This window comes from Ailuropoda melanoleuca, chromosome 6, assembly GCF_002007445.2.
Source record: "Ailuropoda melanoleuca isolate Jingjing chromosome 6, ASM200744v2, whole genome shotgun sequence".
Classification (NCBI taxonomy): domain Eukaryota; kingdom Metazoa; phylum Chordata; class Mammalia; order Carnivora; family Ursidae; genus Ailuropoda; species Ailuropoda melanoleuca.
In genome coordinates, this window is record NC_048223.1 from 74,625,183 (window position 1) to 74,651,035 (window position 25,853).

The following is a 25,853-nucleotide window of genomic DNA, read 5'->3' on the forward strand; positions in this document are numbered from 1 at the left end:
CCTGTGTGTCTTGGCTCGGGAGGGACAGAACCTCTTTCTTGGGCTGCCCATCTGCTCTTAGGAACGTAGAACCATGGGGGAAGCCCTGCGTGGGTGCTCCCCCTCGGACTTTCTCCAAGGGAGTGGGACCATTCCGTGCCGCCCATCCCCACTTCTGGAGTAAACGACCCCCAAGCACAGACCTACAGAGAGTAGAGTGGAATTGTCCTCCTAAAGGGAAGGCAGCCTTTTAATGGGCTCTGTGTGGTAGGAAAGTTGGTGTTGCTGTTGAGCTGGTGGGGCTGAGAACAGCCTCAAAGCTGCGGGCAGCTCCTGAGCGAGGCGGGCGAAGGGACTCGGATTCAGCATTCTGCCTTTGGCTTTGAGGTTCTCTCTTCTGCGTTCTGGCTTGGATGCATCCGAAGAACTTGTGCTCTCCCGATATACTCTGGGAGAAGGGAAGCCCTCAGTCAGGAGAGGGCGGGGAAGGCCAGGCCCCTAGCTGGGAGCTCCTCGGGAGACCTAGGTGGACCTCTTCTCCCCGCAAGGCCCCAGGCACATGTGGGTTAAGCCCAGCTTGTGCTCTGGGCTCTGCTGGTGACCGGGAGGAGCTGACCCCCTTCTCTGAGCTTCACCTCCACCTCTTCTTTCTACATCCAGACAACAAATGCCTAGGGAGTGCCTACTCCATGCCAGACACTCAACCCCCTGCTGTCCATGGCGCGGAGCTGTCCTCTTCGCTGCCCCTGTCCTGGCCAAAGTCACCAGGATGCAGCAGCAGCTTCCTCCCTGGTCCCCCCCACCATCCCCTCTGGCCTCCGACAGTCCATTCTCTATTCTGCAGCCAGAGGGGTCCCACCAGGCCCTGCTCATAAGGTTCTACTGCACCCCCACGCCCTCTGCAGGGGGCCACAGGCCAGCCCTGCCCACCTAGCCCAACTCATTTCTTACCTCTGTCCTGACCCACAAGGCCCCGGCCCCCCTGGCCTGTGTGTGCTTTCACCCACACACCGGGCTGGCGAGAGCCCTACCTCTGGGTGCTCCCTAGACCTGCATCGGGCTGGATCTTGCCTCCTGTTCAGCTCAAGGAGCCCTCTCCCCACCCTGCCAGTCCTTCTTACTGTCCCTCACTTTACCCTGTTCTCTTTTCCTTATGGCACCTAACCCCCTCAGATGTTTTTAGTGGTTGTCTGCCCTCCTCCTCCCAGGGACGTAATCTCCTGAGCAGCGGGAACGTGTCTGGACTCTTGCCCAGAACCTAGCTCACAACTGCTAGGGAAGTCTCTGTTGACTCAACGAGTGAATAAATGAATGGGTGGAATGGGCAGCTTCCTTGGACGGGGACTCATCTCCAGCGTCCTTGAATCCCCCGAGGCATGCAGCCAGGGTGGGCCTCGGGGAGCCCCCAGGATGATCTGCTGTCTGGAATCCTACCTGGTTTGTCGCCTTTGGGTGGTGTCTTCGTCTTCTTCGGGGATTGGCTGTAATGGACACAAAGACAGGGCTGGGAAGGTGAGGCCGGAGCCTGCTAAGGCAGAGTGGCAGGGTTGAAGGGGCAGGGAGGGAAGTGCTCCAGGGAGACACATGAGCCGCCCCTCCTGGAGAGCCCCAAAGTGTCTGTTCCCCTGCCAGGAACCACCCTAGCAGGACCCCGAGAGACCACTGTGACTCCATTGCCTGCTGTGGCCACAAGGAAGCAAGGCCCTCCGGCCCCAGGAGTGGTAAGGGAGGCCCCGCTCCAGCGCACGCAGCCCACCCCCGCCTGCGCTTGGCTCCCACTTCCTGGCAGAGAGGAAGCCTTCCCCTGTGAGGGGAGAAACCCGAGCCCCTGCTACCCTAATGGAGGACTTGAGCTTTGCACCGAAGCAAGCCTGTTCACACACTCAATGTACTTGTCCTCCCTACGACTCTGGGAGAGGGGTTTGGAGAGGCGCAACAGAGGCCCCCAGATGGGTAGTGGCTTGGCCGAGCTCACAGTCAAGCCTACCTTCTTCCTGTGCCTCCCCTGGCCTCTCAGAGCGGAAAAGAGAACCCAGTTCAGGGCCAGAGCGAGAACCCAGGCCCTCAACAAACCTGAATGAGTCCAAGGACCTGCTCCCTTCTCACCAAGCTGCAACCACCCCCAAATTTAACATTCCCTAGAGGGAACACATTCCTGCCTTCCCTTCCTGACTGTCCCCACCCTCTCATTGGCTCCTTCAAATCCTACCTAGCCCAGCAGCGTTCCCCAAAACGCTGAAATCTCGGAAAATCTCGGGACATTGTCAAAATGACGCATCCCCTGGTTCGTCTCCAACCTGCTGCGTTAGAATCTCCAGGAATCTGCATTTTTCACAAGGTCTCTGGCAAATCTGCGTGCTGCTGGGCTGGGAAGTTAGACTAGCCCAAGGCTGATTCCCAGCTCTGCTGCTGACCAGCCAGGTGACTTTGGGCCACCATTCAACTGTTGCTGAACCTGAGTTTTCCAATCTGTTAAATGGGGGTACCGCTCCTTCTGAGGGAGGTTGTGTGGACTGCAGATATGTGCGCCGTCTGTTGGTGGCAGGCAGCACCGTGGGCGTGCACTATTGCCAGGTCCATGGCTGACCCCTGGCCCTACTCCCCTGCCTTGCGAGGACTTCCCTAATCTTCCCTTTCCCTGAGTCCTCCAGCCGTGCGACACACTTAGCACTGCCATTAAGGTACTTCTGCTCTCCTGTTAGTTTTCCTTCTCTACTTGTCTTCCTAAAGACCGAGAGCTGGAGGGCTTGATGTGGCTTCTCCAGCCCTGTCTTGCTACAGCTGACACAGGTCACCTCTTGGACATCCCCCAGAGTCAGCGGCCAAAGTCTGGGCTGGCAGGGGAACCTTCACGCAGCATGGGCTGGCCTGGAGGGTCCCCGGGGAGGGGCTGTGCTGCCGCCTCCTCCAGCACAGGCTCAGTGAGCCCAGGCTGTGGCCAGTGCCCGGATCCCTTTTCCAGACCACCCTGGCCTCCCCTGGGAGGACAGGTGGCTGAAGGTGAGGGAACAGCCCTGGGAACAGAGGGGCAGGTGAGGGGTGTGGAGCCTACCTGTAGGGCGGCTGTTGCCTCTCTTGAGATGGCTCTTGGACTTCCTGGAGCTGATCGAGAAGTTTTTCCATCGGTATAGAGTCTAGGGGCTGCGGAAGGAGCTGAGCCACTGCTGTCTGCAGGAGCCCCAGTGCTAGGTCTTTCTCTGTAAGCATAGCCAGGGGTGTGGTCCTCAGGGGCAAGACCCACCCTGTCCTGTCCCCACAAGGGACAGGCTGGAAGCAGGACCTCCAGCTCTTCTGCCCATCCCTGGCCCAGGGCAACTCTCTCTAACCATCTGACATTCTGCCTCCAGGTCCCCTTTTGGGGGGGAGGGGCTCTTCTGTCTTGGCCCGTGTGCGTGCAGAGCACCCAGCCTTTCCCCACCTTTCTCTCAGCACATGATCACACGCAGGTACCTTGTTCTTGGCCCCCTCAGGCCCACCCAGCAGCTATGCCTCAGAGCTCTCTCTGGAAAGCCCCCTCGGGACCTGCCTCCTGCCCTCCCCCTGCCTCCCCTCCCCCACTCTCTCTAGCTGGCGTCAGTCAGCACTCCTCACCCCCCCACTTAGCTACACCTTCTGTCCACCATCCCAGTGTATGCGTGTGCGTCCGTTCCTGTGTCCCTGCGCACATGTTGTGTCTGTGTGTGCGTGTTTCCCATAGTGGGGGGTGAGGGGGCGTGTCTGCTGAAGCCGTCTCTGGACTTCTCCCTCCCCGGTGCCAAGGGCGGTGGTCAGGCCGAAGTCCCCTCGGAGAAGCAGGGTCGTGTAAATCCTTGCTGAGAGAGGGGGAGGAGGGAGCAAGGGCACCGTCCTGCTGGAAAGGTTAGTTTGGGACTCCAGAAAGAAGCAGCAGCCCAGGGGGAAGGCCCTGGTGGGAGCTGAGTGACCTCCAGAGAACAAGGCCCTCCACAGCTTCCAGTCCGAGAAAGCCCTGGGCATGGCGTCCTCACCCTTCGCGGGAGCATGCAGGAGCCAGAACTGGATGGCGTTCAAGGAGTCTGTCTGCAGGATCTGACAAAGCAGCTCCAGGATCTGTGGGCAGGATGATAGGCCCTGGGTCAGCGTGTCCGGATGGCATGTCCCAGATAGCAGCACAGGCCCCTCTCCCACAACGTGGGCTCCCAGAGCCACACGCTTGACTAAACTGGTCCCCACCATGGCTCCTGCCCCGTGACTTCACACTTTACAGAGCACTTTCTCTCCCACCAGTCCTGGAGGAAGAGTCTTACTGGTCTCACTAGACCGAGGAGGGATTGGAGGCCTTGAAAGAGGAAGAAGACCCCCAGCAGGGAGAGCGCGGCAGAACGAAGCTTCTGAGTCACGTCTGTGGACCCCTCCCCCCTGAACCCTGCATGGGCTGATGGTACCCCAAAGTCCCTCACTGGGAAGGCAGAGTGGGAGCCGGCCGGTCAGCCGCTCAGAGACGCACCGAGTCCCGGATCCCTGGGTCCTTGGCGTGGGGATTTCAGGAACCCCACACGCCTCCCCACCCTGGAGCTCCCAGGGTCTGGAGACGCTAGCAGAGAAGTGGGGTGACCCCAGTGGGCAGGCTGAGGGTCAGGGCTGGCTGATCTCGCAGACCGCCCAGCCTGGGGCTCTGTCTCGCTGAGCAGCCAGTACACTTGGCTCTCAGCCGCGTCCTTGGCCCCGGGCATCACGGCCACATTCGCGCCCTCTTCCCTCTGTGTTCTCCAGGCAAGTGTCATCGGGGGGAGATCCAGCTCTGTGTCGGATGGGCTATGGGAGCTCCCTAGGCGGGGCTGTTGATGGCGGCTGTGGCTACGGTTGGCCGGAGTTGGGGCCTGCGGTAGGAGGTGGCGCCCCTGGAGTCCTAGGAAAGTGGGTCTGTTCAGTGCTTGGCAGTCGGTCTTCCCAGGACCTGAAGGGACCTGTCAGTCCCCTTGGCAGAGTGGGAACCAGGCTGAGACTCCTCCCAGGCCTCTGCCTGCTAGGGTGCCCCCTCAGCCCCAGATACCCACCTGTTGCAGTGACCCCCACCCTGGGTCTGCCCCTGGGCCCGTCTCCGTTCTCCGTGTCCAACTTACCTGCCCTGGGCCCCCTCCCCACAGGACCCGAGAACCTAATTCCAGGCAAGGTGAGGCCGCCCTGTGGTGGAGAAAGTACTGTTCTAGTCCCGGCTTTGCTGCTCCCTCTCTGGGAACCTGGGCCACAGAATGTCACCTGGCAGGGCCTTAGCCTCCCCGTCTGTGGAATGGGGATTCCGGGCCCTGTCTGCTTTATCCCCTTCACTGGACTGTTGTAAGTCTCCAAAGGGACTGCAGCCTTGAAAGTGCTGGTCACAGGGAGGGTGTCTAATCTCTCCTGGAGAACATGTATGCATTTTAAAAGGGACCATGAGATAGCCTTAGTCCACTGGCATCGGTCATGGACTCATCTCAGGCCTTGATGGGGCAACTTGCACAGGGAGGAGGTGGGCCTGTGTGTCACCATGAGAGACACCAAACCCCTCTGAGTGTGGGGACACCGGGCTGGGACTGGCCTGGCTGGTGGCAGACTGCAGCATAGCAGGGAGTGGTTCGGGGACCCACTAGGCAGGACCATCCTCTCCTGTCACTCCCCCACTCTAGCTCCCTTCCTGAACTCGTCACAGCTGAAAGAGCCCTTCGTGACAACGTGTTCTTGCTCTCGGCTTGGGTGGGTCATGGAACTAAAGCCCTGAGTGGGGAAGGCCTTCAAAGAGAGGGAAACCCTCTCACGAAACCTGGAGACAACAGGGCATTGGATCCAGGTGCTTGACTCCCGGGCAAGGACTTTTCGAAGCTCCCGGTCTCAGGTACAAGCATCCCCTGGGAGAGGCCACACTGCCTTTCTTTCCTTTTTTTTTTTTTTTTAGTAAGACAGAGAGGCAGGGGGAGGGGCAGAGGGAGAGGAAGAGAAGGAGAATCCCAAGTAGGCTCCACCCCAACGTGGGGCCCGAAGCGGGGCTCCATCTTAAGACCCTGAGATCATGACCTGAACTGAAATCAAGAGTTGGACGCTTAATGGACGGAGCCCCCAGGCGCCCCGAGAGGCCACACTTTAAAGCAGTTTGTAAGCACCCTGGTTGGGACTGCTGTGAGCCTGGGAGCAGCAACCTGTTCTCAGGCCTCAGACCAGGCCTCCGTTGGGCCGGAGCTCCCAGCGTTCCCAGGGCCTCACCAGCAGCTCCTGATCCTGCAGGACGACCGTCTGGACTCCTCCATCCTTGCCAGAAGGATAAATCCGCAGGCCCTGGCGGGAGTGGCGGCGACCAGTAGCTCGGGTGGAAGTGGGGATGAGCCTCCCGGTCTCGGCTGAGTACTTTGCCCCCTGCTCCCTCTGGGGCTCCTCCTTCTGCTGGGAGCAAAGTGGCCAGAGACTCCAGGCAGTGAGAGAGAGATTGAGAGAGAGAGAGAGAGAGAGGCTCAAAGAAGGCAGAGGGAAAGAGAAGGAGGCCCAGTCACACCTCCAGGGCATCACCTCCCCTCCCGGGATCCCAGCATCACAACATTGCAGGGAACTGGGAGGATAAGGAGCCCAGCCCTACCCTGTTCGAGACTCCTCTCCCCAAGCCAGGGGCCCCTCTATAGCCAAAGTTCTTCCTCCTGGAACTTCTTGAATGCTGGAGCCCCTGGTGGTCCTCTGAAGTCCTCATACTTCCTTCTAGGGAGACCCTCCCGCCCTCCCCACCCCTGTGCCCATCAGAGATTTGAGAGCAGTATCCTGGGCCAAGGCCCCCATCGCCTACCTCAAGTCCCAGCTCAGCTGCCCCCAAGTTTGTCCCCCAGAGCTTGGCATCCTTTCTTTGCCCTGGGAAACCCTCCTGAGCCAGGCCTGCGGGTACGAGGCTTGGGACCTCCTGCTGCTACAACCCCAGTTGAGACTGGTAGTATATTTTTTCCTTATTTATTTATTTATTTATTTATTTATTTATTTTAGAGAGAGTGAGAGAGTGCGTGTGCGTGAGCAAGGAGTGGCAGAGGGAGAGGGAGAGAAGCAGACTCCCAGATGAGCGCAGAGCCTGACATGGGGCTCGATCCCAGGACCCTGCGATCAAGAGTCGGACGCTCAACTGACAGAGCCACCCAGGCGCCCCTATACTTCTCCCCATTTTAAAGATAAGAAAACTGAGACCCAGAGAGCTGAGCTGAGTTGCCTTGAGCATTGCCGTGAGTTAGCCCCAAAGCAGGAATGAGAACTCTGTTGCCCAAGACAAGGGCAGAACCAGACTCTGTCTCAAGAGCCAGACCTGTCCTCAGGGCAATTCCAACTACCCCCAAGCTGCCTCCCACTTGTCTTTACTGGATTACCAGCAGATAAGTTCACCCCATCCTGTCGGAAATCCTTCAGCGGTTCTCCACTCCTTACGAGATTCGTTCGACATTACAGTAAGTTCGGAAATTAAGAACAAGCTCCTCTTTTCACCCACATTCAAAGTGGGCCCTTCTCACCTTCCCACCCCCACCCCACGTGCCGCACGGCTGCCCACTTATCCTGTCCTTCAGCCGCTGTCTCTAAGGATGTCCTGCATTTCCCAGCTTCTGAGCTTACGTGCTGCCTGCCTCCACTAGGAACACCTCCCCTGTCCACTTCTAAACATCCCACCTCTGTTCCGAACCCCTCTTGGATTTCTGCACCTGGCCACCTTCTCTCCTCCTTTGTGCCCTTGCTTCAAGCCTCCCCCTTCAGGTCAGTGTGGCGTAGCCCCTCGTTCCTATGCCAAGAGCCGCACGTCTATGGACGCGGGCTGTCCTGCCCAGGAGCGGGAACCCGCTTGGGAGGGATTTCATTACAAAGGGATGGACCCTTCGGATCTCTTCCCAGACAGCTCTTTTGCTCTGCACCCACCTCCTTGCTCCTCAGCTCATTCTCCTTGGTGCAGTTGGCCACCCGGGAAGCCAGGTCCTTCAACTCCCTCTTCCAGGCCTCTGGGAAGACATTGCCAGCTGATGCCTGGGGTCCTCCTCCCTGCCTTCCCTGTGGTACCCGGCATTGGGAGGGCTGTGGTGGAGGGGGGGAAGAGCCTGCTCTCCTCCCCGGCCTTCCGCCTGGTATCTCACAGGGAAAGGGGGAGGCCTGTCCTCTCTGATTGCTATTATTCCTCCAACACCTCAGATCTGAGTGGGGCCGCATTTCTGAGGACCTGGGGGCAGGCTGTGGGGAAGAATGCAGATGCTGCTGTCTGAGGAAATGAGGAAAAATCTAGGGGACCCCACGAGACCCCACCGACCTAAGAGCTCTTTCCTTCCCAGGCACCTGGAGAGGGGCTGCTGCCCAAGTACCCACCAGAAGAAAGCCGGGGCTCCCGATTGGACTGCGGGTCTCCGATGGGGACAGAGATGGTGGGCATCCCCATCAGACAGCGGGATAAAAGTGTGGCTTGAGGCAAGGGGGCCAGAGAGAACTCGTCTCTGACGACACAGACGGGCTTCCCGGTGAGATCTGCGAAGGGTGAGAGGCCGTGGAAAGGAGGGCCCGGGTGGACCCCAGTAACCCCGGGAGGCTGGGAGGAGGCTGGTGGGCGGGGAGCTCACTTCTTCCAGTAACCACAAGCTCATAGATCACTGGAGCCGGGAGGCCCTGTGGCCACGGAGGCCTTACCCACGGGGACATTAGAATGGACAGTGACAGGCTGTGCTCAGGGTCACCGAGCGAGTTAGGAGGAGGTGAGAGAGGAACCCAGCCTTTCTGGGACCCTAGTCCTGGGGTCCTTCTGATATTCTAGGACAGGGCAAGGAACTGCAGGTGTGAACACACAGAGGCAGACAGGTAAAAGAGAAGGACATGGGGACAGGGCATTAAGCCAGTCTGTGCCAGAGGGGCCAGGGCTCAAATCATAGGGAGTAAGATTTAGCCAGACCCCCTGAATAAAACTCTTCGCCATCTGTCATCCTGTGTAGGGCAGCCTGGAGGAGGTGGCAAACAGCTTGTACACGAAGATCCTTGTGGCTTATGGTCTGTGTGACTGTGTCTTATTGGCCATCGTGAAGCTTTGAGGACCAGCCTGGTTAGGACCTAGCATGGAGGCTCACTCTGTCCTTCTGGAAACACTCTTCTTTTAGTCAGCGGCCCCCTCATTCTCCTGGTCCTCCCAACTCGCAGGATGCTCCTTGCGTCCTCTGCTCCTTCCTTCTCGCCTCCTCCCCTCTCAGCCTTGGTCCCTGGGTTCAGGACCCAGGCTCTCCTCTCCTGCATCTACATGGGCTCCTGGCTTGCCCGTCTAGGCATGCCACTTCCAGTGCCGTCCCTTCTCGAACGGTGGCCACATCGGCATCTCTTGCCTGGACTCCAGGCCCAGCTGCCTACCTGCACTTCTACCCTCAAAGCCTGAAAGGTATGCGGAGTCTCACATCTCCCAGGTCCCCACCAAATTCCCAACCCCTCTTCCATCCTGCTCTGGCCCTCGCTTTAGGCTTTTTTGCCTCAGGGCCTTTGTACTTGCTGTTTCCTCTGCCTGAGACATTCTTTCCCCCAATATCCACATGGTTCATGCCTTCTCTCCTTTAGTTCTTTGTGCAAATGCCATGCTGTTGATGAGGTCTCCTCCCCTCTAGAAGTTTGGCACTTCCCACCAGAGTCAGCCCCATGAGGCCAGGGTCTGTCTTACTCACTGTCATATCTCTAGTGCCTAAAAACGTGCCTGACCCGTAGTTCACACTCAATAGATATTTGATGGATGGATGGCGAAGTGGATGAATTGGCCCGAGTTTGAGAACAGAGTATAGTTCTGGGGCAGAACGTTCATCCCTTTCTCTGATTTGTAAAATGGGAGGATTGGCAATGAGGGCCATCGTCTAGGGCCACAGTCTGCCTTGGAGCCTGATCCCCCAGGTCAAGTCTTCGCTTGACCAAGTGCTTGCAAGTGGCCAAGCAGCTCTCTGACCCTGACCAAACCCCCTCCTCTCTGGGTCTCAGCCCGGGAACAGGGGCTGGGTCCTTCCTTTCCAGTTTTCAAGGTGGCCCCACCGCCTCCAGCAGGGCCCCTACCTACCCCGGACCTACCTTGGATGTGGGTCACGCGTTGTGGTTGAGGGTGGTGTCGGGAGAAGAAGGAGTGGTGGCTGAGGCGGCCAAAGCGGTAGGTCCCAGGGGTTTGGGGCTTGGGGGTCCTCAGTGCTGTTTCGATCAGCTGGAAATCCACGATCCCTGGGATCATCAGTTCTTTCTGTGCCCCGCTGTCCCCGTGGCTCCTTGGCCTGTGCCCTGACTTCTTTTCAGGCTTCAGCTCAGCCCTTGGACTGAAGGAAAAGGTCAAGGAGAAGCTAATGGAGCCTCCTGGCTGCAGTGCCCACCAGGCTCCGAACTAGCTGCTTTATCTGGAGTCTATTCCCGAGACTCTGAAATCGGTTTCCAGGATTTCACTTCCACCCCCCATGGCACCCAAAGCTGGGCCTCCCCTGGGGTCCTCTCCCAACTGGTACAATCCAGTCCCAGGGAGCCTTCTGCCTTCCTAAGATGCCTTAGCAGGGAGCTAGGATCTATTTGAGAGAACTCCAACGGAATCTCCCAAGACCTCCGATTTTTCCTAGAAACCCTCTCTTGAGCCAGAAAAAGGAAGCCATAGACCCACCGACTCATCCAAATACCTGGGTTGCAGCAAAGGCACCTTATATACACAGACAGACACAGCAAGGGCCTCTCCCCAAGCCGACTGTTGGCAGCCCAGGAGAAGCCAGCTATAGGCGGTCCCCCCGGCCCCCGTGCCCCCCAGGCAGTCTTGGCCCAGACTCAGCGTCCAGAGGCCAAAGCTGGAGCACGGAGGCCAGATGGCTCCAGCATGTCCTTTTTCCCGTGGGGGCCCCTCCCGGGAGATGCCGAACTGATGGGGCAGCATTCAGAGTTGCAACGCTGCAGGGACGCGTCAAGCCCTGCTGCGCTGGAGACAAGCTTCTTGGGTTGTCTGTACTCCTCCCTGCACCCCTGCCCTCTCCCGAGGATGCGGGGCCCTGCCTCTGGAGGAGGAGCTCGAGGTCAGTCCGGCAAGGATCCAAAGGTGGGGTGATCCCCGCCTGGGGCCTGGGGGGACCACCTGCCTGCGTGCTGTCTGCACTCCCTTCTCCCGCTTGCCCTGGCTGAAGGGAGGCCCCCTGGAGAAGAGGCGCACTCTGGATATGCTAAGCAAGGTGCTCTGCCCCGGGGCCCTCTGAGGATTGCGCTGACCAGGCCCCCGAGTTTTCTGTGCCGTCCTCCATTGGCCTCTAAGGGATCTGGGACTTAAAGAAATAAAGCAAACCTTCTCTGAAAGTTGCAGTTACCTGGCCTCCCCTACCCCAACTGCCAGAGGAAGTCACCCCTTAAAAAGCCCAGGAATGCTAGCCCTAGGGGCTTCTGCCCCCTGCCACCACGTCCTCTTCCTCCAGGGAGGGACCCAGTTTGTGGCCTGGGCTAACTCAGGCCCGAGAACCCACCGGGGGGCCTGGCTGAGGGCTGTTGGGTTCCCCCAGGCCCACCTTTGTCTCCCACCCTTCCCTGCCCCCCCCACCCCCTCGGCCAGCAGCAGGGGGCACACGAGGGGTCTTACCTCATGAGCGGGTGTTCAGCCAACTGGCTCTTCACTTCCGTAGCCATTTAGACTTCCTAACAGAATGAAGGCCAGTGCAGCTAACACTAGTGTTGAAGATGGATCACAGGAAATCTCATACACTGGCGGTGGGAGTGTAAGCTGCAGCAGACACTTGGGGGAGAAAAATTGGCACTGTCTTGTAAAATTGAACGTTTGCATGCGATTGCGCTCGGCGGTTCCTCTCCCCGACAGACACCCAAGGGAAGTTCTTGCAGTTGCACCACTGGGACTGTTGGTAAGAATGTTCAGACTAACATTGTTTAAATTAGCCCACACCTGGCGACATCCCAGGGCATTGGGGATGGGTAAATGAGCTGTGCTACATGTGGGCAACTGAGCGTCGTATTGCGATGGAAATGAACCACGGCTACGCAGACCAACATGGACGAATCTCACAGACACGGTGTGAGGTCAAGGAAAGCAGTCCCAGAAGACCATGTAGCCTGAGATTCCTTTTTAAAAGTAAAGTTCAAAGGCTAGCCAAATTATCATAGATGTGATAAAATAAGGGGGGAAAAGCAAGAAAATGCTAAACACAAAATTCAGCGGTTACTTCTGAGGGAAGTCAGGGAGGGGGGATCCGATGGGAAGGGAGCAGGTGAGATGGGTTAGTGGTGGTATTCAAGTTCTTGGTTTGAGAGGTGCATTTGCTGGTGCTCATTACAAAATGAAATAAACTAATTCAGTGAAGTGAATGAAAGATGACAGGTGTCAAAGTCAAGAATTGTGATTGGTCTAAATCTACAGACCTGAATATAGCTGTAGATATATAGATATGCACACCCACACACGTGCACACATACACATACATGTACACATATGCACACACACCCACACACGTGCACACACACACACATGCACACATATGCACCCACACACACATGTGTACACACATACATGCACACATACGCACACACCCACACGTGTGTACACATACACACATACATGTACATTTATGCGCACACCCACCCACACACGTGTGCACATACACACACGTACACATATGCACACACATTCACGTATATACACACACACATGCACACATACATATACACATACATGTACACATACAAGTACACATACACATACATATATAGATCTATGGATCTGTCTATATCTCTCCAAAGTGCAGGGGCTGGGGTTGGGACAGGAAGTCAGTGCATTCTGAAAATGAACTCTCAGTCACAAAATCTGCAAAGGACCCCAGAAATCCACAGGGCCAGCCACTCAAGCACCACTTGAGATTGGGGAAGGGGAGCCTTGAGGTCATGAAGCCAGGACTCAGACATCCTGACTTGAAGTCTCCTGATCTCTTCTCTAAAGAGAAAAACAGGTGGCAGAACTTCCTTTGAAGGAAGCTCTGGACATCCTTGATGCCGGGGGCTGGGTCTAGAGCACTCACATGCCGCAGGCTTGAGGACAGGCCATTTGGAAGCCCAAACCCATCTGCCTACAGGAAAAAGTACTTGTTAGAACAAAGACTTTCAAATGCTTTTGACTGTGATCATACTAAGACACTCCTTCCTAGATCATGATTCACACACGTGTGTGCACACACTTCTGTGTGTGTGAAACTGAAGCGAGAACACCCTAAAGCAAGCCGTACCCTTGCCACATGGGATGCACGGCGCTATTTCCATCCTGCTTTTTGTTTTCACTTTGTAAATGTTAGATGTGACCCATTAAGTTGATTTCATAAACCACAAATGGGTCACAACCCACAGCTGTGGTAGGGGTCAACGGGGACTGAGCCAGACCTGTCTTTTCCAGAGCGGGACAGGCCGGGACCCACTGTGTCTGACTCCGTCCTCACTTCCCTCTCTGCCTGGCCCCCAACCAGATGGACACAAGGGGTCTGAACGCTCACAAATCTTGAGACAGAACTTCCCTTTCCCCGTCTCGGCCTCCGGGGGCCCTCCCCTGGCCCCGTCTGGCTCCAGTGTCCTTTTCCACCCTGGGAGAGGTTCATGGACTCACCGAGGCGAGTGCCTGTTACAGTATGTGTATGAGAAGCCCCTGCTGCCTGGGCAGGAAGGAGCAAGAGGACACAGCAACAGGAAGGCTGGCTGGCTCTGTGGGCAAGCCTGTCGGCTTTGTGACCACGTGAGCCAGTGGTTTCTAGGCAACCCCTTCCCCACAACTCCAGAACCACTCCCCAGCACCCCTCTCCTCGCCACCCCCCAGCTCCTCTGACCCCTCCAGGTTCCCTGCAAGTTCCCTCTCCACCTGGCACTTGGCATTTTCAGCGGGAGCCAAAGGAGACAATGAGAGTCTGGGGCCGGTTTTGGCCAGCAAGTGGCAGGCAGAGAGAGAAAAACTGGCAGAGAAGGTTGAGGGAGCTGGGTCCCAGCTTTGTCAGCCCGACTGGGTCTGATGCCCCCATAGAGGGCTCTGTCTCCACACGTCCTGTTTCTGGGGATGGATTTGCAGACAGCTGTTTCTTTTTTTCTTTCCTTTTTTTTTTTTTTTAAAGATTTTATTTATTTATTCGACAGAGATAGAGACAGCCAGCGAGAGAGGGAACACAAGCAGGGGGAGTGGGAGAGGAAGAAGCAGGCTCATAGCGGAGGAGCCTGATGTGGGGCTCGATCCCACAACACCGGGATCACGCCCTGAGCCGAAGGCAGACGCTTGACTGCTGTGCCACCCAGGCGCCCCTGCAGACAGCTGTTTCTTAGCTGGAGAGAAGGAGGCTGCCCTAAGGACCCAGAGCCTCCCTCCGGACCTACTCTGAGCAGACCCTGGTTTTCAGTTGGGCATGGGGTTTCAATCTGATTCGGACACTTCCTAGATGTGCCATCTTGGGAAGTCACCCGTGCTGCCAGAGACATGGAACAGTGGTAAGAAGGCTCAGTTTGAACACCAGTTCTGCTACGTCTGAGCTGTGTGTCCTCAGATTACCTGATGTCTCTGATCTTCAGTTATCGTATCTCGGAAATGGACATGCTACTTACACTTACTCTTACGGGATTGCTGGGAAGACAGAGTGACTTAATGCATGTTGAAATGTTTAGAACAGTACCAGGCACTAAGTACGATCTCCTACCATTGTTGCCTCCTCTGAGCCTGTAAGACGGGGCAACCTCCTGTACGCCTGGTGTCCTTCTGAAGGACAAATGAGCTCAGGGATGGGAGGTACCCAGTCTTTCATGTGGCACGCGCAAGATGCTCAAAAATGGTAATAAAAATGTTCATTAATATTGGTGTCCTGATGGAGGTAGGATTGTATACTATATATAGGTATATAGGTGGGATGAGTCCTTAGTCTGAGAATTCCCTTGGGTAATTCACTTGATTGCTCTGAGGCTCAACTTGGACACCCGTGAACTGAAGTGAGGATATCCCTTAGTGCACAGGGTGTGATGAGATCAGGCACTGTGAGGGGTGCAAACTGGTTCTGTAAACTAAGGGAGAGGGCTTGATGCTGTGTCTTCTGCTAGGAAGGAAGAAAAGGAAGAAGGAAAGCTAGAGGCAAACCCAACTCCTTCAAAAGTTCTGCCTGTCCCAGCTGAGGGTGGGAGTCAAACGGTGGTAACGACCCATTGTGGAGTGGTGCTTGATCTTGGCCTTGCCCCAAATGCTTCTCCATCCGAACATGTCAGAATGGTCTCCATGTACGAGTAGCTTTTCCTGGGCCTGTCTCTGCAGGAATGAGGGCAAGATCCCTCTTCCATGCTTCTGGGAATCCTGGCTGCTATTATGATAAACAATACTGTGTTTGAAAGAAGAGAAAGCTTTCTTCCTTCCTGCCCAGTCCCTCCCTGTTGCTTCCAGCACACTTGGGGGGTTTCCCACTATGAGAGCTGATGCAGCTGAAACTAAAGCCCATCTTCCCCTTCTGACTGTACCTCTTCTCCTTTCCGTTGTATTCTCCAGAACCCAACACGGGGTCTGCATGCAGATTGCAGCTCTGGGGGTGAAGGGAGTACCTCAGGTTGAATACCTTCAACACTAGTTTGGAAGGTTGATAACATAATTGTTAAGCATCGATAAGCATACCCTTCTGACATCTTCTTTATGGAGCGTCCAAGGTAGGAGAGCCTGACTGCCTGGAAATGCTTCGGAGTTCTGTCCTCTTGCTTGGATGTCTCAATTATAAGAGGACCAGCGTAAAATTTTGGGGAGCGCTTGCTATGTGCCAGGCATTGTGCTAATCCTTTTAGATATGTTATGTCACTTAATCCTGGAGTTGGGGAAATTAATGATCAGAGACATCCTGAGTTCCAGGTATTGCAATTATTTCTAAAAGTCGTAAAATTTCCATTTTGTTCTTTATAGCTTTCTATTTCTTTGCTAAAACTTTCTATTTTTTCCCTCACTTATTTTGAGTGTGTTTCTAATTGCTCATTGGAACTTTTTTTTATCATTGGCTGCTATAAAATCTTCCTCGGGTAATTCTAACATCACCGTCATTTTGGTATTGGCGTCTTTGTGTTTTTTGAGGAATTTCTTCAGAACGTCGACATTTTCAAGCTGATAGCATAGGTCATATCTTTGTATTGTTTCAGGAACTATAGTGATACCCATTGTTTTTATTCCAGATATTGGACTGGATTTGTTCTCGTTCTCTCTCTCTCTCTCTCTTCCTCTATCAATCCTGCCAAGGGTTATTATTATTATTATTATTATTATTATTATTTTGGTCAGTTTTTTTCTCAAAGAACCAATGTTTAGGTTTTTGGTCCTCGTTATTTAATTTCTTCCACTTCCTTTGGGTCTAGTTTGTGTTCTTTTTAAAATTTCTTGATAGGGATTCTTAAGTCGTTGACTTTCCGCTTCCTTCTTTTCAAATATATTCTACATTTAAGGCCATCATAGCTGCATCCCCCATGTTCTTCCAGTTTGTAGGAGATCAATGCTACCTTAATTTGACTTTAATTTGCATTTCTTCAGTCAGATTGAGCATCTTTTCCTATGCTTAAGGGCTACTTGAGTGTATTTCTTGCTATTTCTGTTCGTATCTTTTATCCACTTTTTGTTTGTTTGTTAGTCCTTCTTACATGAATATATGCATTTATATATTAGAGACACTATCTCTTTGTAACACATTATTTTTCTTTGACTTTGCGTATGCTGTGAACTCAGTTTTAGGTCCCTCTCCTGCTCAACTGCTATTTTGCTGAGGGCTTACTCCCTACTTTGGAGTACACATGGGAGAGCTCATTTTGACCCATTCTCCTTCGTTGGGTTTTCATTTATCCCCATGTAAGGTCAACACAACAGAGGCCAGAAGCGCAGGCTCTGGAGACCCTTAGGCCTGCCATTCCCTAGCTATGTGATCTCAGGTAAGTTTTGACAATTTCTAGGCTTCAGTGTCTCCTTCTGTAAAGTAAGAATAATAATTCTTCCCCTATGGGGCTATTTGATGCTTAAGTAAGATAACACATATATAATCACCCGGCACAGTGCCTGGCCCATAGCAAAGGCTTCAGGCATGGCATTTAAAAAAATTCCTATTGTTTACCCAAATCACGCAAACATTTCATGAATAGCTGCTGTGTTATCCTAGCGCTGTCCCCCACCAGGGCAGGAGAAAGTCCTGTGATCACATGCCTCTTGGCTCACCTGCTATGTCTTTTCTGCTTTGGACACGGAGTTCTGGATTGTGGCCAGTGCACTGGGTGCTTTGATGGCTGCTCTGAAAGTGGAGCGTCTGCCAGGCTCTGGGGGTTCGCCTGCCATGGTGTTGCTGGTGCCTCTATTTCCCAAAGTTGGTGTGACTAGCCTTCGGGTGGTCTTTTAGAGAAGAGGCAAGGAAAGAAAGGGCATGACTAAAGACCACATGTGGCTCCCCTGGGATGATCAAAGTTACCTGGTTACCTGTCAGCTGAGCAGAACTCAGAGCTCTGGAACGGACAGGTAGAGACTGGTCTAAGCCAGCATTCAGGAAGGTCACCCAACTGGAAGAGCAGGCATCATGGAAGAGAGAAGAAGCCTGAGCTCTCTAGAAAGATCTAAGGTCATGGGACCACATAAGCTTCCTACATGCATTCTTGCTCAAGTTAAACATCTCTCCGACTCCCACCCCTCACTGTCCCCTCACACTATCTTTGGACATCCCGTAATCCATACGATTGCATGTATCTCTCCGCAAACTGTAAGCTCCAACAGGTCGGAGGCCAAGTCTACCTTGTGCGTCAGCCAACATAGGCTCTCGTGCTGCGTGGAGGTTATGTGGGTGTGTTTGTTCTGTGCTAATTCCTTGAGCTCCTGGTGCAATGACTGGTGCCCAGTAAATATTCGTTGAATGAATGAATAAATGGATGAATCATAGAGTATAAGGTAGTTATCCAGGCCATTCACCCACTACATGCCCGAATCCTTACCTCAAAATTCCTACCAAGTATATGTTAGTATTTGTCAACAAAACAGCCCTAGTGGCAGGGAGCTCTCTACTGTTCAAAGCTGCCTGCTGATTTTGTGTCGTCCTGTTGGCTAGAAAGTTCTTCTTAATATTGAGCTGAAATTATCTCCTTGAGGCTTCTAGTTAGTATTGTTGTTCTTCCCTTATGGTCTCATAAGTCAAGTCTAGGTCCCCTTTGTGATCACGACTCTTCAGACAATTGAAGTTAGGGGACACCGACCATTTCTCCAAGCTAATTATAAAATCATTGATTAGACACATGTTGAATACCTACAACATAGAATAGACTAGAGGACACAAAGATGAAAATATATAATACCTGTCCTCAAGAGGTTACAGGTCTTGTGGGAAATGAAGACAGAATGTGGTACGTGCTGGGGACAGCGAAGACACAGGGGAATGAGAGCCCAAGCCCACCTAGGAGTCTGGGGGAAAGCTCCACAGGAGAGTGGGTTATAGAATGTGCTCCAAGTAGACCAGAAGAGGAGAGTGCATGCAAAAGTCAGGGGATTCAAGAGCCCATGGCATGTTACAGGAACATGGCTAAGGAGACCAGAAGTCCCAGATTGGGTAAAACAGCCCAGTTGACACCTGTTGTCCCAGAAAATTGGGTATGTTGTCCATCTCAAAGCATCTCATATTGAATGATAAACTATAGTCGACTATAGTCGTTCTATGCCTGGGAAATAAGGTCCCAGTGTGAGGTAGAAATGGGGAAGAGGAAGGCAGAGAGAGGCAGAAGCTGATCCTAAGGGGTCTTGTGGGCCAAGTTTAAGAAAAGCATTCTGTTAACTGAACTTTGTATGGCGTCTTCCCTCAGAGGTTATCTTCTCCAGATGAAATCTAATTCCCAGATAGATCGGTACATCTGTTGAAAGATGATTATTGCTGCGGGTTGCCATTTGTGGAAGACTTACCAGCTAAGTGCTTTCCACAGAGCCTGGGGTATGGCCCAGGGAGCCTCTGCTGACCCTTGTTCGTGCATATCCTGTAACTGCCAATAGGCCTCAGTGTTGATTTGTTTTTATGGTTGTAAGGTTGTGTCCTGAGACAACATTGGGCAATCCCCTCAGGGCCTTCTGTTTCCAACTAGGAACTTTGTAAGGCTTCCCTGGAGGGGGATAGCTCAGGTGGGGAGTAGGCCTACTAGCTATAAACAACTTGCTTTAAAGGAGGGGAACAATTTGTGTATTGGAGAAACTTGTAAGAATCTTCGAATGAAATGAATTTAATTGGGTAGACAATGATGCAATAACCAGGGAGCCTTGAGTTAGATGTTTGAATGGGAAGCCAATGGAAAGAGTTTATATATTTGCAGTTCTTGAAATACATGAAAAATGGATAGACATAGTTGGACTATGTCTGGACGAGTGGTTTCCTTTGCAGTGGTGCCTGCAATATTCCTAGGTGGCAGGTCCAAAACTAAATGTAATGGTCACCTCAAGGATTAGCTTCAGGATTAGCCCTGGACCCCGGGGCTTCTGGGGGCTCTCCCCCACTCCAATCATTGCTCTGACACCTGGCTCAGAGGGGACACAAGGCTACTAGGAATGGACAGTTCACACTGCCCCTCCCATTCCTCCTGTGTCAACCCACTGAAGGTTGGAGTGAGTTTGGCGATCTCAATGTATGAATTTGCCGGGGCTGCTGTAACAAAAGACCGTAACCTGGGTGGCTTGAACGACAGAAATGCATTGTCTCACAGTTCTGGAGACTAGAAACCTGAGATCAAGCTGTCCATAGGACTGATTCCTTCTGAGTGTCGTGAGGAAGAATCTGTCCCATGCTTCTCCCCTAGAGGCCATCTTTGGTGTTCTTTGGCTTGGGAAGGCATCATCTCAACCTCCATCTTTATCTTCTCAGGGCATTCTCCCTGTGTGCGTGTCTGTGTGCAAATCTCCCCTCTTTGAAGGACCCCAGTTATATTAGTTTAGGGGCCCACCCTACTCCAGAATGACCTCAGCTGTCCAGACACCCGTCTTCTCAGCTGATGCCTTTGTTCCTCCCTAGAGCCAGCTATCTCCACTCTTCATCTAGATGAATGCGAAAGCCTTGTGACTAGTCTGCCCATTTGGACCTGCATCTAACCATTGTCCTTAGTAGTAGGGGGATTGTCTGAAGACCCAAAAGTGATATAATCAGCCCCCTGATGAAAATGACTTCAATGGCTTCTTGCTGATACTTGGATAAAGATCAAAATATTATATCCTACAGGGCCCTGCGGTCTCCGGCAGGAAGCTAAACATTTGCAGCCAGCCTCCGTTGCTTTTATTTAAAAAAAAAATTGTATTGGCCCTTTCTTTCTTTCTTTCTTTCTTTCTTTCTTTCTTTCTTTCTTTCTTTCTCCCTCTCTCTCTCTCTTTCTCTCTCCCTTTCTTTTTTTCTTTCCTTTCTTCTTTCTTTCTTTCCTTCTTTTTCTCTAAGATTTTATTTTTAAGTAATCTGTACACCCATCTTGGGGCTCCAACTCACAACCCTGAGATCATACTCCACCAACTGAGCTGGCCACGCACCCAGAAATGTTCTGTGTTTTGATGTGGTCTCTGAACACTGATGCTCACTCCCTGAAGATTCATCAAACCTTAGTCTTTGATTCGTGGACTTATCTGTACATAGGGTGTATTTCAATTAAGAGGCAAAACGTCAAAACAATTGAATAAGTCGCCCAAAGTTCTGGGAGTTCCTTGGTCACATTCCCCTTTATGACCTTTTCAATCTCTTGACAATCACCATACAACTACGGATTTTTTTTTCTTTCTCTTGGGGGTAAGTGGGCGGTGGGGGGTGGGGTGGGGGAGATGAAATTAACAAACAGGGGCGATTCAGTAAGTTACATCATGGTCACAAGATGAATTATGGAAATTGCGACAAGAAAACAACATAGTCCTACAACATTTTTGAGCTCTTTTGGTCCAGATTTCATGCTGGCTTGCTGTTTCCTGCTGCTAAGAATAAAGAGTGATCTGTATGTTGCATTTGTCTCCCGGTGCCTAGAGGAGATCAGGAGTGTGCTTGCACGTCGGCATAGCGCATCAATACCCTCTGGAGGGACTGTGTGCCCAACACAGCTTGGGCAAGAGGCGGGCTGTAGGCAGCTCCTCTGTGTCTGCCCCAAGGAAAAGGGAGTTTAGAATAGCTTGGACTTCTGAAAAAAAGGAAAAGCTCTCATTGGTAGTCTCTGAATGTTGCTTCTTTGGGGCAGTGACAAGGCCTTTGAGTGGGTTCTGTCTCTTGGAGTGCTGAAAGTATTTGCATTGTTGACATAAAGCACTAAAGTAGCCCTAGGAAAGAGAAGAGAGTAACCGTTGATTTTAGCAGGCTTCTAGAATATCACAATGTTAACATTATAAGATTTTACCAAAAAGTCTGGATTTATAACTTTTCTTGAAAAATTGAAATGCTGGGCCTACTGTACCATTCTACTCGTAATTACAGCACCCATGACACCCTGCCCCAAGCCCCACACCTTCTATTTCCCATACTCAGCTTTTTTTCCATAGTCCTTGGCACTTTCTAGCCCACCATATAGTTTACTTATTGTGTTTACTTGCCTGACTCCTTCCACTAGAGTGCAAATTGTACTAGGGAAGGGATCTTTGTTTTGTTCAATGATACATCCCCTGCCCGGGATACTGCAACCTAGCATTGAATGAATGAATGAATGAATGAATGAATGAATGAATGAATGAACGAATGAACAAATGAATGAAATAATGAATGTGACTGAGGCAGTCATATCAGCTGCTTGGGCCCTTGAAGGCACGTGCATCTGTGCACCTGCCCTGCACAACTATCTCCACTGAACTGTGCCTCTTTCTGCACCTGCCACTGGGCCTTGGCACATACAGTGCCCTCAGCCAGAACACTCTGCCTGCTCCTCTCTGTCTGGTTAACTCCTGTTCATCCTCTGTGCTCAGCTGAAGCTGTCCTTGATCCCTCAGCCAGGTCAACTCCCCTGACCGTGGAGAATGACTGCCCTTAGTTTTTATAAAACCTACTAGAGAAAATGACTTTAACTCCTTTTTTAAAGGCCAAGGTTTTCAGCTGCTTGTGGAGATGGATGCTCTCTCCTCCTCCCCTGACCCCTGAGCTCAGGATACGTCCATAGCTCCTCTGAGTGAGTCAGCCTGGGAACTGGTTCTGCAGGGCCAGGCAAAGAGTAACCATGGGGCCAAGGCTCATAATTACCCCCTTGGTCCTCTGTTTACACAGGATTTATGTTACCTGGACCTCTTCATTGCATCCCATCTGTGTCAACACTGGGCATTCTGATCACACTTCTCACTCTCAGTGCAAGACTGGGACAAACTCCTTCCCCAACCAAATAACTGCATGATTGAGGGCCTTTCTTGGGAACCTGGGGACGGAGAAGTGGAGCTTCCAAACAGAGGCTTCTGGGAAGTATAACCCAAGTGAGGCACAGGGAATTCTAGACGGACAGAGTTGGAGAGCCACTTCCCCTCCCTATTCAATTTTGAGGGAAAAAAATTGAGGCACAGAGAGGGTAAATGGTTCACCCAAGGCCATACAGTGCATGAATCCCAAAGCCGGCACAAGAAACCATAGATTTCACTACAGTTCCTAAGCTTGGGCTTCTGGAGCTGGAATGTCAAGAATTCTAGGTTTCATCTCCACTAGCTGTGGGACCAAGGCAGAGAAATGGATGAGAATGGATAGAACTTAGCAGCTCTTACCTGGGTGCATTCAAAATACAGATGTCTGGGCCCCACCCTTCATCCACTGGGTCTGCAGGAAAGCCCTGACTTGCAGACTTTGAAAGGTTCCTGGAGATTCTGACATGCGATGCTGACTGGGAAGGCTGGGCCTGGTTGGTGCTCAAGTCCCTTCCTGCTTGGCAAATACTCAGCTGTGGATACAAAAATGGGCTCCTGCTCAAGGGCATTCCTTTCATCAATCCACGGTAGCAGGTCTCAGTGGGACGGCTGGGCTCCCAAGGGCGCATCCTGAAAATTCGAAAAGTGTTGGTTGTCACACGACGGGGTTAGTTCCCCTGGCATTTGGCGATCTTGTCCTGTAGACATTGCAAGGGCAGCCCCTGACAGTGAAGAATTTGCCCCTGAGTTCTGCACACTTTTTTAATAACATCTTGCCAGAACATTCACGTAGGTAAAAAACCAGATCATAGTCGCATGAGCCAAAAATTTGACTTACTTTCTTTAAAAAAAAAAAAGATTTATTTTAGAGGGAGGAAGGGGTAGAGCAGAGAGAGAGAGTGGGACTGACGGAGAGGGAGACTCTGCCCTGAGCATGGAGCCCACTACTCGGGGCTCGATCTCACAACACTGAGATCCCGACCCCGAGATCATGACCTGAGCTGAAACCAAGAGTCGGATGCTTAACTGACTGTGTCACCAGGCAACCCCCCAATTTGACTTTCACACAAGAAGAGCATTTCTTTAAAAACATGGTTTTATTATACATGCTTTCTGGAGTGCAGCTGCCATGTGGAAAGTGGCATGTAAGTTGCCTTACCTTGTTTGAAACTTTACAACTCTTAATCCACTATTTTGGCAAAAGCACATCACCCAGGATGCTGCTGCTTACATAGTAATCGAGTCACTAAGACCACATCTCCATCCTGGTCCACAGCCGTAACTCTCTAGTTCATAACGATCGCACCTAATTATATCAAGATCCAGATTTAGCCTTTTTTCAAATGTCAATTATAAAGGAAAAAGTGACAACCACACTCAAATAATGATTGTTTTCTCTTAAAAACGTAGTCCACCCATTGTAAGTTCATGTATCTGCCAACTTCTTGTATGATTTTATTTTATTTTTATTTATTTTTAAAAAGATTTTATTTATTTATTTGACAGAGATAGAGACAGCCAGTGAGAGAGGGAACACAAGCAGGGGGAGTGGGAGAGGAAGAAGCAGGCTCATAGCGGAGGAGCCTGATGTGGGGCTCGATCCCAGAACGCCAGATCATGCCCTGAGCCGAAGGCAGGCGCTTAACCGCTGTGCCCCCCCAGGCGCCCCACTTGTATGATTTTATTATCCTGGCTTTCACTTTTAAAGTAGGACACTGTGCTGCTTTGTAAGAGAATTATATGTCTAGGTAGGTATACCCCCTGTGTTTAACAAATAGATTTTGTAACTCGCATAAACGGAGTGTTGGGTCTGGTTGGTCTGAAACGTACCGATCTATAAACAACAAACGTGTAGGAGGACCATAGATCTGAGGCTCTTGGACAAGCCTTGAAAAGGCCTCGGGTGCCCTATGGGGCAAGGGTCATGTTAGAAGGACTGACCAACTGTCACGATCAGCTTCTGATGGGGTCTGAAGCCAGACCAAGAGCAAAAGGTCAGGCCGCTGGGCTTGGTTTAGCCGGTCGCAGAACATAGACTGGAATCCTACCGAACTCCTCCCAGACACGCGTGGAGCGGATTCGACTACTGCCCTGGAGTGCTCCTGTGGGCCTGGCCCTGTGTTGGGTACATGTGTCCGTCTCCTGAGGTACCACGTCTGCCCGCAGGTAGAGGCTATTACCCCTTGTTTTACAACCAAGGAAGCCCAGGCTGAGAGCATGAGACTGACTCGTCCGAGGCCACGCAGTGATCTCTGAGGAGAGGCCGGTGTGCCTGCCTCCAAAGCTGTCTGTCACCANGGTACCACGTCTGCCCGCAGGTAGAGGCTATTACCCCTTGTTTTACAACCAAGGAAGCCCAGGCTGAGAGCATGAGACTGACTCGTCCGAGGCCACGCAGTGATCTCTGAGGAGAGGCCGGTGTGCCTGCCTCCAAAGCTGTCTGTCACCACGGGCCGCAGCTGGTTTCCTTCTGCCCAAGGACGGGTGTATTTATCTGGCTTCTGGTAAGCAATCACTCTGGTTTTGAGGCTTTGCTAGCAGTGACCCTGTAGCCCAGACAGCCATGGGTGGCTTCCGCAGGAAAAGCGGGCTTCCTTGGGAAATGACTCTTGTTTCTCGGGGGTTTGGCCACTCTGACTTTTGGCTGAATTGGCACCTGGGACATGTACCACAATGACCCGGTGCACCTTGCTGTCTACCCCAGGGGGCAATCTCTAGGCACCTGCTCCCTGTGTCAGGAGCCCCCACATCTGGCTGGCCCTTAGCTCGCCTTCTCAAGGCCTGTCCTGCCTGTTGTCCCAACCTGCTGCTGGTGGCTGGTTTCCCACCTCTCCGTGGGGAGGGCATTTTAGGCTCCAAGAATAGAGGTCCTGCAGGGGGCTTCCCTGTGAGCCATTCCTTTCCAGAAGGGGCTCAGACGCTGCAAGAACATCTGCCCTGTCTTGAGGTGAGCCTCCACAGAAGGTCCCCAGTTGGGTGGGGAGGTGTCAGGGACAGGAATGGGGGCGTGGGTAGTATGTTTGTTCCTGCTTTTTAGAGTAGGGGCGTGTGTGCTCCTGGATGGGGGGAGGGGTGTTGCTAACTTGGCCATGGATAGCTGCCCTTTTTTTTTTTTAATGATTTTTTATTATATTATGTTAGTCACCATACAGTACATCCCCGGATTCCGATGTAAAGTTCGATGCTCCATTAGTTGTGTATAACACCCAGTGCACCATGCAATACATGCCCTCCTTACTACCCATCACGGGTCTATCCCATTCCCCCACCCCCCTCCCCTCTGAAGCCCTCAGTTTGTTTCTCGTAGTCCATAGTCTCTCATGTTTCATTCCCCCTTCTGATTACCCCCCCTTTCTTTATCCCTTTCTTCCCCTACTGATCATCCTAGTTCCTATGTTCCATAGATGAGAGAAATCATATGATAATTGTCTTTCTCTGCTTGACTTATTTCACTTAGCATTATCTCCTCCAGTGCCTTCCATGTTGCAGCAAATGTTGAGAATTCGTTCTTTCTGATAGCTGAGTAATATTCCATTGTATATATGGACCACAGCTTCTTAATCCAGTCATCTGTTGAAGGGCATCTCGGCTCCTTCCA

At 52.3% G+C, this 25,853-nt stretch overlaps 1 protein-coding gene across 2 annotated transcripts; it reads right to left on the reverse strand.

Moving 5' to 3' along the window:
• Positions 1–192: 192 nt before the first annotated feature.
• On the reverse strand, positions 193–13,636 carry TBATA (thymus, brain and testes associated). 2 transcript variants are annotated; one of them, XM_034661779.1, is made up of 11 exons: positions 13,535–13,636; positions 12,960–13,007; positions 11,516–11,668; positions 9,997–10,232; positions 8,281–8,436; positions 7,843–7,922; positions 6,175–6,348; positions 3,966–4,047; positions 3,032–3,176; positions 1,414–1,460; positions 193–427 (listed from the first exon to the last, which is right to left on the reverse strand). In XM_034661779.1, exons 3-11 carry the CDS (start codon positions 11,560–11,562, stop codon positions 342–344), a joined length of 1,053 nt encoding a protein of 350 aa, XP_034517670.1. In that variant the 5' UTR covers positions 11,563–11,668; positions 12,960–13,007; positions 13,535–13,636; the 3' UTR covers positions 193–341. The 2 variants fall into 2 exon arrangements, with proteins under 2 accessions (XP_034517670.1, XP_002913793.1); XM_002913747.3 differs by lacking the exon at positions 12,960–13,007.
• Positions 13,637–25,853: the final 12,217 nt, after the last annotated feature.

Bases quoted from the DNA above. Each gene is read 5' to 3' on its own strand.
- TBATA (XM_002913747.3), bottom strand. From the start codon at position 11,562: ATGGCTACGGAAGTGAAGAGCCAGTTGGCTGAACACCCGCTCATGAG. The intron at 7,923-8,280 runs GTGGGTACTTGG...ATGTCTTCCCAG, and splicing joins GGAGCCCCGGCTTTCTTCTG to AGGCCTGGAAGAGGGAGTTG. The intron at 428-1,413 runs GTAGGATTCCAG...CCCTTCTCCCAG, and splicing joins ACCCAAAGGCGACAAACCAG to AGTATATCGGGAGAGCACAA.